At 37.0% G+C, this 15,349-nt stretch overlaps 1 protein-coding gene across 2 annotated transcripts in view; it reads left to right on the plus strand.

The window, feature by feature from the left end:
- Positions 1-15,349, plus strand: part of kcnh1b (potassium voltage-gated channel, subfamily H (eag-related), member 1b) — a 38,180-nt gene that overhangs the window by 18,559 nt on the left and 4,272 nt on the right. For both annotated transcript variants that reach the window (XM_058400172.1, XM_058400173.1), the window contains 3 exons: positions 2,936-3,135; positions 3,530-3,782; positions 10,124-10,320. In XM_058400172.1, coding sequence (XP_058256155.1) covers positions 2,936-3,135; positions 3,530-3,782; positions 10,124-10,320 — 650 coding nt within the window. The remainder of the gene's footprint in view (positions 1-2,935; positions 3,136-3,529; positions 3,783-10,123; positions 10,321-15,349) is intronic.

Raw genomic sequence — 15,349 nt, forward strand, 5'->3', positions numbered from 1 at the left:
ACTAACGCAAAGCACACACACACACACACACACACACAATATAATCAGACGGGTTATTCTTTTACTGCCAGTGGAAGTAGGCATCTCCATGACTCAGTATAGTGTTTGATCTGTGAGCAACAAAAACCACTAATTATGCTGCCAGTTTGCTTTGTACACTATGCAGTTACAGCAGCCCCCGAAGTATGGCTAAATCATCTGCGTGGTTTGGAATACTTTGTTGAGTTTAAGACTCTCAGCTACACTTTCAGCATGGACGTGACCGTTTCCTTCCCTTACACTTTCAGTCACACTTGGGTCTTAACACCATGACCACACATTTTTACTTCCACTGCTGATTCCACTGAATCGTGATGATCTCAGTATATTTAAATATGGTCTAAAGCCATTATTCTCAAAGTGGGGCCCAGGTGTCTGTGAAGCATAGCCAGGGGTCCGCCATTAAAAATACATTGGTGGAAAAACAACCCATTATTATCAATGTTATGTTTATTATTGAGTTGTTATAGTTATTAGGTGGCTTAACTAGTCATTTAATTTGAATGTGTTTAACCCAAACAGCAACCACTCAGAATCCAAGATTTACATTTGGCAGACGCTCCTTTTCCAGAGCAACTTACAATTTATCTCATCTTACACAACTGAGTTATTGAAGGTTAAGGGCCTTGCTTAGGAACCCAGCAGTAGCAGCTTGGCGGACCTAGGATTCAATCTGACAACCTTGCGAGCTGTAGGTCAACACCTTAACCACTAAGCTACCACACCCCCCAGAGCAAGAGTGCTTAACAAATGAAATATTAAGGAATAAAATTTCAGTCTCTAAGAATCAGTCAAAATATTTTTGTACACATTTACACCATGTGTGTTTTATCTGAATTTTTGTTATAATATATTATTAGAGCAAATCCAACAGTCCATAGCATGAGTCAAAATACAGGCAGCAGAGACAAATAATCGACAATCCATAATCATAACCATGCTGAACAGGCAAAAGTTAACACCAGAGCTGAGAACTGACACTATAAAAAAGACCTCTTAACGAAATAAAGAAAGGGTATACGTAGACAAACAAATGAAGAACTGACACAGTATAGGTGAACACGATTGAATAACAAACCAATAGCAGGACGGGGGGGTGGAGACAGGACTAGAATATAAGCCAAATCAAACACTAGTGCATGGCGCTTATCACCATGGGAACTGAATGTAAAGGGGAAATCTGTGACCGTCTGTGGAATATTGCTTTTACAGCTCAAGGGGTCCTGAACTCCTGAAAGAAATGTAATATATATTATAACTATATATTTTACTGTTATTGCTCACAGCGACTTCACAATATTTACAATTTTTAACTTGATAAAGAACAAAATGTTATGCTTTTTATCCCTTTATAGTTAAAATTATTGTTAGAAATATCCACAAAATGTTATTCCTTTGTTACTTACATTACAGCAGCTGTAAACAGAAGCTCTATAAAATTCATTTTTTTAAAAATCAGCTTGTCATGTTGCTGAATACTGAACACTGTGCCATAACAAAACACTCACTAACTGACTGTTATAATGCACTGACCCTGGAGACTGCTTCCATAATTATTACTTAAATTAGAACAAATGATGCCGATCAAGACTCATACTAAAACCCCACTAGTTTAATAGCTTCTATGAAGTTGCTGTACTGGAAGGGAGATATGGGAATGTTTACGTATTTATATATTCATATAGATGCATGTGCACAGATCCTGGCATGTCCCTAGACCATATTCCTTGGACATTTGACATATTAATATGTTTTTCAAATGTATTATCTTGCATCCTTCTTAAAAAGGATATGGCCCGTGAAATAGAACTTGCCATGTTTTTAACATTCAGAGATCAGTGAGGTGACAGGAACTGTAATATCACGAAATGGTAGTATTGCCTCTGACTGTGTGAATGTACCTCATCCATTATAGCTGGTGCTTTTGCATCACGCTGGGATAAAAACGGCAGTACAACTGTCATCACCAATGCAGTCAGGTGCTCGTTCACTGGATGGTCAATGCTGCTGTTTGGCCATGATGAACGCCTCCAGTTTTAAGCCCTGACAGAACCTATTCTCAGGCTGTCGACCTGGTGTGTACTTAATGTCCGCATGAAGTTGCCATTAATCCCACACTGTGACTAACATGCAAACACACCTTTGCTGTGAATCTCCTTTGGCAAGGTTGCGCACTGTTCTCTGGAGCAGCAAGGAATACACCCTGCTGGGAGAAGCTAAACAATTTGGCACTGTACCAAGTGTCCACTGCATTAAAGCAGAGTGCAGAGTAGTCATCACGCTTCACTTAACTTGAAATGGGATCCAGCAGTCTCATCTGTCAATGGTATTGCCAGAGCCAGAATTGATTTGTAGCAGCTTGGCTTGGAAGAGGGGCATCTGGAGAGGACAGAGGGTGACATGCCTATGAAAAAGTGCTGACCTGTGGGGACTAATTGTCAGAGATGGAATCAATCTGCAGGGCCACTGCTGAACATGCAGTATTTGTTTGTAGCTCAATTTTATTGACAGGTAATAGATTTTTAATAGAACCTACACAGAATTTGCATTCTAACAGGATTTGGACTCATAGCATAAGGAGGTGGGAGCTCTTAATAAAGAGGTAATATGTGAGAATGTACAAACAAGTGCCAAGTGGTAATTTGCTTGAATTAATTCTACCTATATTGGGTGGGGTAAATACTTATGCAACATACAAATGTCTTATTTGTTAGAATTATAAAAATATGAAAGATATTTTAAACTCTGTAATGTTAGATTAAGTCTATTTGATTTCTAGGAGCACTACACAATGTGAAGTTCACTTGGGCTGAATATTTATGCAGAGCACTGTATATTATTAATAATTATTATTTATAATCATTGTGATTTATGATCATTGCTTGTGTCTTTCCAGCCCTATTGTATGCCACCATCTTTGGAAACGTGACCACTATCTTCCAGCAGATGTACGCTAATACTAACCGCTACCATGAGATGCTGAACAGTGTGAGAGATTTCCTGAAGCTTTACCAGGTCCCTAAGGGGCTTAGTGAGAGAGTCATGGACTACATTGTCTCCACTTGGTCCATGTCCAGGGGAATCGACACCGACAAGGTACCTGGCGCCAAGTGCTGTCAAGAGACTATAATTTGTGTGCAAGAAGCTTGTTTTCATCATTCACTCTAACTATCACTTGGTCTCATTTGTTATCCCATTACAATAACATCCGTAGCAAAGTGACAAATGTGCTTTACATGTTCAAGATCACACTTAAAACGTTATGTTAAACTTTCTGAAAATCACAGTGTACAAGTAGTCTGGCATGGGTTCAGATGTCCTTTTAGGATGTCTTCCATTCTACCAAAAGGATTACTAGCCGAGTCTGACTTAAGTCTTATCCGTCATCCTTAGTTGTCTGATTATTGCAGAAGAAACGAATCAAAAAAGAAACATCCATCAGAGGCACTTTGGAGGTAAAGGATTGGACCTTTTCTCTGTTTCCCTTCAGGTGTTGCAGATCTGCCCGAAGGATATGCGAGCGGATATTTGTGTCCATCTCAACAGGAAGGTGTTCAAAGAGCATCCTGCGTTCCGCTTGGCTAGCGATGGGTGTTTGAGGGCTCTTGCCATGGAGTTTCAGACCATTCACAGTGCTCCAGGGGACCTCATCTACCACGCAGGCGAAAGCGTGGACAGTCTCTGCTTTGTGGTGTCGGGATCCTTGGAGGTCATTCAAGATGATGAGGTGGTTGCCATATTGGGTAAGCTCACCTGAAGTGCTAGTCATACAACATTATTTCTCCAGGATGTCTACTCATTTTCCCTCTGGAATGGAAAACATTAGTGTACACTTTTCACACTGTGCTTAACCCGAGGTTAAGCACAGGGTTAAATAAATCCTGCTTTTAACCTTGGGGATCTATATTCAGCCCTGTTAAACCTGGACCTGAAACTGAACGAACTACAAATTAGCTACGAAACAGATTTGTGAAAAGTGATATACCAGAAAGAAAGCAGCAAGGAGAGGGAATTTTGTTGCAAAAAAAACCAACACATGCTGAATGGCATAAGCCTGCTTGTGAGTTAATATTAATATACAGTCACTATTTTTCTGTCACTGACAATTTCTTATTGCTGCTGTCACATAAGTAGCATTGCTAGTAGCACAATCTATTAGCCTGTATTAATCTGACCTGTATCGAACACCAATCAGGACATTATTCACATGACTGAGCTTATCTGAAAAATGAACACAGAGTCATCTAAGAAAAAAACATCTGTCACAGTGGTTCTAAACATCATATCCTTGGCCAACCCCATGCAGTTTTAATTGGGCACCGTTTTGGATGCCTGCTTGCCGATGCAATTAATTATCTGCAAAGTTCAATGGTCTTCTCATTCTGCGACTGCCAAAACATTTATTATACATCTTTACATCCACATTACACACCAATATATCTTTTGAGCAGTATATGAAGTCTGTGGTTTTTGTAGTCACATGGGTTTATAGTGGTGTGACTGACTTCATATTCTTATGAGTTCTCCATTTTATACTGTACAGTTATTTCATGGCAACACTAAAGAGAATTTTTCTTTTTAGAAATTTGTTTTGATATAATATATAAAATATAAATGTGCAAGGAAAGGCATGTGGATCGTGTAAGAAGGGTTTGTTAATTATCTTTTAACCATTTTTTAAGAATACTTCAGCCTACTTGAATATTTTAACAGAATAAATTTATAATACTGGCGTTCTTAAATATTCAGCAATAAAAATTGACAAATTTGTCCATCCATCAACCTCTGCTAGTTCCTCAATAACACTGAATGGCTCTTACTCAGGAGAATGATAAGATTCAACAAAATAAACAAGAAAATATGCATAGGCATTTATTGAATATTGATTTACAAGGGTGGTGGTAAATAATAAGCTGAAACCAAAATGGCAAGGCTTGGGGTTGCTGAAAATTCATTACCACTCAGAATTACCACTTAGATTGAATTGCCACAATCGGTTTTGCACTCAAGTCTCCGTCAGTGAACAGCTGAAAACTTCAGCAAGATTGAATTGATTTTGTAACCAGAATGAATTCCTGGTTACACAATTGCACTCCCCCCCCCCATAAAGTACAGTTATAGAAGGCAAATTGTTTTTTATTATCACATTAGCTAGTGTCACACAGATGAGGATGTATTTCCTTTTGAGTCTGGTTTTCGCAAGGTTTCTTCATCATATCATCTTGTAGAATTTTTTCTTGCTACCATTGACTTTAGCTTGATCGTTAGGCATCCATTTAAAATGTATAATTTATATACCTGTAAAGCTGCTTTGTGATAATGTCTTTTGTTAAAAACGCTATACAAATAAACCTGAATCGAACTGAATCATGTCCATTTAACTAAAAAGTTTAGGAACCACTGCTATAAATGTAAAACAACAATTAATTTAAATTTAATGTAAAATGCTAGTTTTTATTTTTAAGATACTTTACTCTTGCCAATAGCCCCATATTTACTTAAATGTATATGATGTGTAATATTATTTAGAATGAGATTAGTCATGATAGAAACTTCTTGGAGATTGAAGCTGACTGTATCATGTCAATAACACAATGTTACATCTGTCAGTGGACAAATTAAACACACAGCAATAAGAGGATTCATACTATAGATGGCACTTAACACGATGTATTCAATGACAGACATAAATTGAAGTGGATTTTTTTTTCATTCTAGAAAATATCCAATAGAATTCCTCTTAAAAAAAACCTATCAGGAAATAAAATAAACCGCCTGTATTCGATTTGTCTGTTGGTCACTTTAGAGACATTCCAGTTCATTTCTTGTGTTCACACATACACAAAAAAACGTATTGATCTAAAGTGACCTGGAATATAAAAATCAAATATAGAAGTGTGACAATTCCCTCATTTGTGGAAGCCTGATTGTTTATTTCTTTTTAATCTTCCATAGAGAGATTGTTTAACAAAATTATGCATGGCAAAAAAAACCCTGCAGTTTCTCAAGATGATGAGTTTCATGATTATGATCATCATGATGATCTCAAGATTATGGCAGTAAAGCTGGTTTCATATTACATATTCGCCACAGGTTTACATGTTTATCTGACGGCAACAGCATTTCAACATTTACTTTTCAGAAATCCTTTTATTCACATATTCACTCATGTCTACATCCCTTTATTCATTTATTCATATTGGTATTTTGATTTTTTCCACCGCCTTTAATCTGAGCTTTCTGTTCATTTTCACTTTTCAGGAGTCTCTTTGAGATTAAAACATACCGTCCTTACTGAGAACAGATCTCTTTTACATAATGCTGCGTCTGCATGTTTTCTCCATGGCTCTATTCATGTTATTATTGTCTATAAATCTCCAGAAACCCTCTCACTAGCTGCACGCAATTTATCTGATTGAACATGCAAATCATCACTCGGGATCTTAGTGAATTGTGGCCTTTCTACATTATGCATACCACCATGGAATGTTTCTTTCATTTCTTTCTTAAAAAATGAAAAGCATGAGGTGGTATTATCCATCTATCCATTGATTTTTCTGTAGCACTTATCCTACACAAGATCATGGGAAGCCTAGCCCAGGGCACTAAGCACAAGGCAGGGGATACCCTGGATGGAGCTCTAATCTATCACAGGGCCTATCATAGAGACTCCAGTCAGCCTACAACTATTGTCTTTGTACTGGGGAGGAAACTGGAAACTCCTGAATGCACGGGGAGAGGTGGAAATATTATTATAATATTATTATTTGAATTCTTTATGCTGGGTTTAAATGATTTACCCACAGGATTTGCTTACCATAAAACAATGCATAATGTCCAATGCATTGAGGCCAATGTAATGTAAGTAAAGAATATGTTAAAAAATATCTACTTTTATACTTACTCTGAAATTATTTCACGCAATGCTACCATCAACTACACTACACTGTGAAAAGTGTTTTTATTGTTTTCTTTTGCTTAAATAGAGCAGTTCTACATTGTCAAGAAGTGTGTGAGAATTGTGGGTTTTTTTAAGTTCCACTACCAAATTGCTCCCTCGAGTATTTTTGTTGTTCTGTAAAGTTAAAAAGATGTAAAAAAAATAATCCATGCACTGTGGCATAATGAATTCTGTCCTGATCATTGCTCTGTGGAAGAGCCGTTTTGGAGCTGCATGTTGCGCGTCACTGTCCAATCCCATTAGAGATAGTTTAGAATCAGACCAGTAGCACGTCAGCTTAAAGAGGCTTATTTTCAGATGGTACCGAGGCTAGAGTTGAATATAGCTGGAAAAAAAAAAAAAATCTTCTAGACATCGCATCCTCCATCCATGATTAAGCTGTAAGGAGCTTTCATGACATGCTGAGCGCTCTCACACTCAGAATCAAATCTTTCAGCTCCTGTGTGATAGAACACATAGATTTATTACTTTGTACATTCATTGCACTCATTTATTCACTATGGTCATTAACTGTGTAGCTCAAAAAACACTCAGTCTGGAAATTGAATTTGTAGCCCAGAAGCTATGTGATACTTTCTTAACTCCACAAATAAATTTAGTAACGTCCTGAAACAATTTCTGCTTTAACTATGGAAAAAAATTGACAACTTATTTTGATTTTGTGGTTAACGAGTAAATATTTGCATTCATTCAACCCCTGCCAGTGTCCAGTCACATGCAGTTTTTCCATTATATGTTGGATCTTTTATACAGGATTTAGCTCTTGTTCCTTTAGCGCTTAACCTGAAACATGGATTCTTAAACGCATAATGAATTCTTTAAGCGCTGTCGGAGTGAATGCAATGCCTTTGGATTTCTTCACACTTGAGAGAGTACCCTCAGGGTTTCCAGCCAGTAATCACTCACACAGTTGAATTACTACATCCATTTGCCTTTTAATTAACTCAGTATATGAGGTTAAACTCCTCAGTAGAGTCCTGTTAAGAAAAACATCTCCTCTTGCTGCAGCACCGAGACTGGACTCAGTTACAGTGAATCTGAATCTACTGTACAGCCTAATGGTTGTAAAGAAGGAATTGACATCGGCCTGCTTCTTGAAAGCGGGGCACTGAATGTGTCCAGACTTTAGTCAGAAAGCGGAAAATATCTTTAAGACAAGCTTGAGCCATGCTGGAATAGATTGTTTCCTTTGCCATGCCTCTCTGTTTATTTATTTTTTTGTCTTGCTGTCGGAGATACAGATTGAGATTGTGGGTGAGGATGATAAATGTTGTATGCCGGTAACTGGCAAATGGCACAAATGTTCATTTTTCACGTTGCATGAGCTTGGCTGCATTTAAGCACTTACACTAATGAATGTGTTTTCCCCTATAATGAAACAAATAGCCCTTAGCACAATGGATTCAGCAACTGGATGTCTTTTGTTACTAGGGGCAGCTTCAGATTCTCATTGTCACATGTGCTTCATAGTCTTTTGATGAATTCAATTACAGTCGTACCCCAGCAGTCCTGCTGCCAGCTGCGTGCGCACACGAGGCACGGCTACATTTTCATATGCATAGGCTCTGAATCTTAATATTGTGGGTTTGTGGTGGTGTACCTAATTACTATGTGGACTGTTTGCAGCGAGATGAGCTCACCAAAGCAAGATGAGAGATCGTTCATTAAAGACTTGCTGACTCGGTCCGTATTGGCTAAACGCACCAATAAGACCTCTTAAAGGATCCTTCTGGGAAAAGGAACTATATAGTATATGACAGCTGTCAATTCCCTTTAAAATTGCAGATTGGATTTGCCTAAAATCCTAAGGGTGAAAATTGAAGAAGAACAATTATGAGGCAGTTATAATAATCTGTTCTTCCTGCAGGAATTATATTTGATTGTTGCTCTAATGGCTTTCTATTTATTATATATTCTCATTGCATAGGGTGTAACATGTCCTTTAGAACACCATTTAAACACAATATTTTAAGTTTTCTCTCATAGTATAGTATAGTATTTTCTTTCATATTATAGTATAGTATTCCTGTCAATTTTGCATCCTGTCACAACCAGGACAACACTTAGAGGACACGAAAATGTTTTTAAAAAAACATTGTCAGTTAATGTTATGATATAAATATAAATAATCAAAAACTAATAATAAACAGATTTCGAACATGATGAAGAAAAAAAATACATGTCTAAATGGAGAAGTTTATTTATGGAAGGAGTCACAGGAGAGTCTTAAAGACTATTAAAAATATTTAGTTGTTGGCAGATCCATGTGGTATAAGAGGAATAACACATTTTGGTTTACTTTGTAGTGGATTATTTTAAGATAAGATAAGATGAGATAAGATAGACCTTTATTAATCCCAAAGGAAATTTTTTTTGCTTCAGATTACAAGAAAAATAAATATAAATGAAATATAAATGAAATAATCTCAATTTACAAATGTATTCGAAAATATAAATTAAATATAAAATATAAATAAAAAATAAATGAAATATTCTATATATACAAAATGTATTCAGAGTACAAAAAAAGCTGCAAGGGATCTAGAACATATTGCATATGATGTGATATTGCACATTTTCTGGTATTGCGCATAATAAGATATTGCACATGGTATGGTATTGCACATGGTATGATGGTATGATATTGCACATGGTATTATTTTTATACAACAGCACAGTCTGTCATGTGAAATCCTTATTTATTTCATCCACAGTCTATGAGGGGGTACACACTTTGATGTGGTCATTTATATCCTTGCAGAGTGACTCAGTATATGGTGTGATTTCTTTACTGTTGGCTGTGTTCCAGTTCTGGATGTTTGTACTTTTGCAGAAACAGAAGAAAATTGATGATCTGTAGATCTGTAAACAAATGTGTTTAGTGTATTAAGGCTATGCTTCATGTTTGACTTTGCATCATGGTTTAGCACATTTAAGATTAACATTTAAGCTCATTTATAAACATAAGCTATATTTCTCTCAGCCCCAGCGGGGACACATTAATTGAACAAATGCTTAGTTGACATTTAGTACACATTCACGTATGTTGTGATCCCTGAAATATTTGCGCATATGCAATAAGGTATACGATTTTAATCTCTCTCTCTCTCTCTCTCTCTAAAGGAAAAGGTGATGTGTTTGGAGATGTGTTTTGGAAGGAACCAAACTTAGCACAGGCCTGCGCCAACGTCCGTGCACTTACCTACTGTGATCTTCATATCATCAAACGTGATGCCTTACAGAAAGTCCTGGAGTTCTACACAGCCTTCTCCAATCACTTCTCACGCAACCTGGTGCTCACCTACAACCTGAGGAAGAGGGTGAGTGAGAACTGTATTGAGAACTACTATTCTGACACTGCTCCATTGTGTATTAGCAGTAATCAGAGCCATTTCAGTTCTTTTTTCTGTTTCACAGTCCTATACATGGCCTCTGGGCTCCTTGATAGTTTGATCACATGAAACAGTCCCTCAGTGGGTGGTACACTTACTGCGGTGCAGCGTTCTATCATTGTATAAATGATATAATCGGGCCATTGTTCACACCAGAGATGGACTAAGAATTTAATTAGCTAATCTGTTGCATAATACTGCAAAGTACTGAATCAATCACAGCAAAATTCTCAGCATTCCTTTATAATATTGATGCACTGTAAATATTCTCTGGTCAATAGGAACCAGCTCAGCTTATTGGCTTTTCTTCCAGTGCTACATCAGCTGTGTCCTGCACAGTCGTGTCTTATTGGACATAGCTCAATTGAAATCCATGTACTCTCACTCTCTCTCTCTCTCTCTCTCTCTCTCTCTCTCTCTCCCTCTCTCTCTCTCTCTTTGTGTAAGCAACTTCTACCAGCTTTAAGATCCATACATTATGTTGGGGAAAGAAGTGTGAAGAACTTTCACACAGACCTGCAGTGATTACTATAAAAGCTGCTGTAATGCATCTCTCCCTGGGATAATGGGTTTTTGCTGACAACCACTGCATTGTTTCAAGCTCTTTTTTGGAGGAACATGAAAAGATAAACTAATATGATTGTTTGGACTACAGAATTATTGGCACCCTTTACGAAAATTAGCAAAAAATGAATGCCATTCAATGACTAATAATTTGACCTTATAATAACAAAACAAAAACACAAACAATAATAGCACTTCCTAATCAATGTTAAAGACAGTTGTTTGACCATTCCACCATGTGTAACATTTCAAGGTCCTTTATATTCTTAGGTTTGTGCATGTGCACTGCTGCGCTTAACCACCTGACAGATGCAACCAGGTTTTGTGTAAAAAATATTCTGAGACAGAATTCACAAAGCCATTTATATTCACCACTCTTTACCTAAACAACACCAGTGAATCAGTGACCCATCACCATACTTCAGCAAAAAAGTGTGCATGGGCGCTTTTTCTTTTCCTACTATTATTCTGAAGGGTTTTTTAAAACTGGTGTTTAAAGGTATTTTAACTGCTTATGTATTTTTATATTCACTCCCTTGTGCTGACTTGTGCTGGTTAACAAACATCTTCTTCTTCTTAAAGCTCCCCATGGGGATGGATAATGTATTTTAAATGTGTGTGACCTCTATACATACATACACTGTATATTTACTGTACATATATTTGTACTATCTTGGAGACTAAATCTGAATCAATGAATCAGAATCAAAATCCTTACCACCTATTTTTTAAAAAGGAAGCTATTTTGTAACAGTAGTAAGTAGTTTTGCCAACTGTTTGAGTAAAAATTCTTGTATGTAACCTTAATTTTCATACAATCTGTGTATTCCCTTGAAGGGTGCCAATAATTTAGTTTAACTGGAAATATTTTCTGCATGTTCTCCCTATGCTTAGGGGTTTTATTGTCTAGTCATGAGTGCAGACTGACTGGCATCTCTAAATCATCTGCAGTATATGAGTTTGTGTACAGTATGTGTGTGATTGTGCCCTGCGATGGGTTGGCACCCCGCCCAGCTTCTCCCCTGCCTTGTGCCCCGAGTCCCCTGGGATAGACTCCAGGCTTCTTGTGACCCTGTGGTTCATAAAATGGATGGATGGAATTTACATAAAAGAACATATAATGATTCTCAACTGAAACAGCATGTTCATATCTCAAGGGCACTTTCATCTAGATCTTAATTGCTTTAACAGTTGGTCATCAGTCATATCTCGACAGGCTGTTTAACCTCTAGTGAGCTGAACAATCACTGTTCTGATCCATAGTTCTTAAAAGGTGCATGGATTTTTTTTTTCTTTGTTAAGAAAAAGCAATGTTAAAGAAAGATAATCACACTTTACCTATCAGTGAACAATGTTGTGTTGCTATCAAAGTAATAGTCTTATTGGTTTAGATAAGAAAATCCTCCATAAGCCTCTTAGCAGAGATGCAATGACATTATCCTCAGTGCTTTTTAAGAAGATAATCATATTAAGTTAGGTATACTTACACCGTAGTCTTAAGTGTTACTTGTAACGAGGTATGAGGATAGAAATGATGTATCAACACCACTGCTTCTGACATAAAGTATGAAATATAAAACAATGCTATATGAACTCAGTTCAGATTTCACATTTAGATTTAGAGCTAAATTCAGAGTCATATTAATTCATTAATACACAATTTAACTGACCTTTGCGACAACGACTGAACACCTGATACAATCCAGTTTGTGTCTCTTTTCATTTTTTATAAGCACGATAAAATCTGTCACCATTTCCTCTCCACCTCCACCAGCCGGGACTGTTGACACAAGGCAGGTTAGGTCCATGGATTCATGTTGTTGGCACTAAATTCTGACCTCACTATCTGACAGAAGTGGAACCCTAAATGGTTTTCTGTTGTTTTAGCACATCTGACTCAAAGTTTGCCATGTTGTGTTCTCTGTTTGTAAAAAGTGGATATCTGAGTAACTTTAGTCTTTTGTGTCCGTCTGTTTTTTCTCAAATCAGTCCGGCTGTTTTATTCTTTATTCCTGAGTAAACTTTAAAGACTGTTCTGACATGAAAATCCCAGGAAATCAGCAGTTATAGAAATACACAAAACCAACCCGTCTCAAACCAACAACCATGACATGTCAATATCACACCTGTTCCCCATTTTCATGGTTAATGTTAACATTACACAAGTTGCTTCCCATGATTTGATGCATTGTACAATATTCTCACACACATGGTGGCATTCAGTATTGTAAGTGTTATCTTAATATTGTTTCCCTTACAAAATTTTCCAAAGAAGAAGTAGCTGCTGCTTGTTAAAGCAGGTGCACCACTGATGGCCCCGTTGTGTGCACTGATTTCCATATTTAAACCTCAGCTTCTCTGTTTCTAATCTGTGAGAAAGAGGAATCATAGACAACCTTCAAAAACCAGCAAAATAGCACAGGTTATTTTACTAATACTACTGATAGAAGAAAAAAAAAGGTCTTTGCCATATCTGCTTTGACAGTAGATTTTGAACCACTGGGACTTGCATGGATGATGAGCTACAGTACATCTAATGATAAACTGAATAGAAATATGTGGCTCTTTAACATCAGGAAGCAAAACATCACATTGTAACAGTCAGTAGTTAAGCTGACGTTTATTTTTTTACCTTTTTCACCAAGAGAATGGAGTACATTGAATTTTTGGTCTTTTTTAACTCCATTAGAAAGTAAGGGAAGGAGTTAAGGGAATTTAGTTATCACATAACTGATATCAGGAATTAACATAGTTCCCCAGATGTTCCAAAACAATAAATGGAGTCGTAAATGTATTAAAATACTATGTGTTGCTCTTTAATAAATGTTTCAAAAATGTGATTGCCGTGGTATAAGAGGAATAAAACAGTTTGGGAGCTGTTTTATAGAAAAACAATCAACTTTTGTGTTTTGCTTCTTACTTTACATACTAACAGGCTCAAATATGAGGTTTATGAGGTATGTGATGATCAGTTTCTCATTCTTTGATCAGGTTCTTATTCCTTGTTAACTTTCATGATACCCCCCTCATCTCTCTCTCTCTCTCTCTCTCTCTCATGCTTTTCACTGACGAAATTTGCTGTTCTCTTTTTCAATCTTGTTCTCTGTCTTGCTCTCTCCTCTCTCTCTTTTAGGATACTCCTATCCTTTTTCACTTCCATCCTCACTCACTATGTCAAGCCGCTTGCTTCTTTATTATCGATCTGTGGTGAAGACTGCAGAGTGTGTGTCAGCGTGTGTGAGTGCTCTAATGTGTTCAGACAGCACAGTGTGAAGTGTGTGACCCTGACTGTCCTGTACAAAGGCTGAATAATATATAGCTCTGACTTACTGTGTCCACAACACCTGCTCTCCTCGACTACACCAGCGAGACACAGATGATTCAACTGTTAAGAGCCTAAAGATGTGGACAAACTGAGAAAAATTAGTTGCATTAGTTGACGGACAGATGAATTTGAGTGCTTCTGATTTAATGTCCTGTGATTGCTACAGTATATACTGTACATATGTTTACTCCATATTATATTTGAATGTGGACACTCCACAAGGTTATTACTAGTTAAAAGGGTTTGGAACATGTTATTATAATGAATAGTGAGACGTGTAATGAAATGTAACTTATAGCTTATAGAATTATAACTTATAGCACTTTTAAAGCTTTATGAGATATTATTAGTGCCTACAGAAATGTTTACAAGGAATCATTGGCAACAAGTATAAGCACAGGAAATGATTTATGAATAAGGGCTTTATAGGAATTGTCACTGATTCAGCCGGAGGAGGTTTTTCACCTGGAAACTGAGGGGCAGACAAATTTGTAGTCATGATGTGTGGTGCTTTTAATTATAGCAATTACACAAGATGTGATCTGTTGATTAGTGTTGTTGATATAATGGGATTTGTACAATGTATTAGATCATGTATAAGTATCTTTTTATTTTATTTTATTTTTTTGCTTGTTCCTTATGATAATGGTCTAGAGGCTAGGATTCCGTGCTCTCGCAGGAACCACCTCAGCCCATGGATTAACTGGATTAAATCTAAGTACTGGTCCCAAACCTAGATAAAATGGGATGGTTGCATCAGGAAGACATAAAACCAATGCCAAATCAAATACGCGGTTCTGATAGGTTCCAAAACATTTTCTTGTCAAAGGAACGTCAACAGGCAGGTTTCACTTCATGTTATTTTAACATTCACTTGAATGATACAGGGAAGGAATCGAATCTTTCAGGGAAGAGTGAAAGTCAGCTGTCACCTTAACAGCTGAAAAGCAATTTTGTTTTCTATTATTGTGACGGACTGTTGTCCACAAAAATACCTGCTCTGATCCCTGTATCCAATATGTCTTGTCACTAAAAAAAACATAACAAAACAAAGCTAACCTGTGACTG

This window comes from Hemibagrus wyckioides, linkage group LG10 (genome assembly GCF_019097595.1).
Source record: "Hemibagrus wyckioides isolate EC202008001 linkage group LG10, SWU_Hwy_1.0, whole genome shotgun sequence".
Lineage (NCBI taxonomy): Eukaryota > Metazoa > Chordata > Actinopteri > Siluriformes > Bagridae > Hemibagrus > Hemibagrus wyckioides.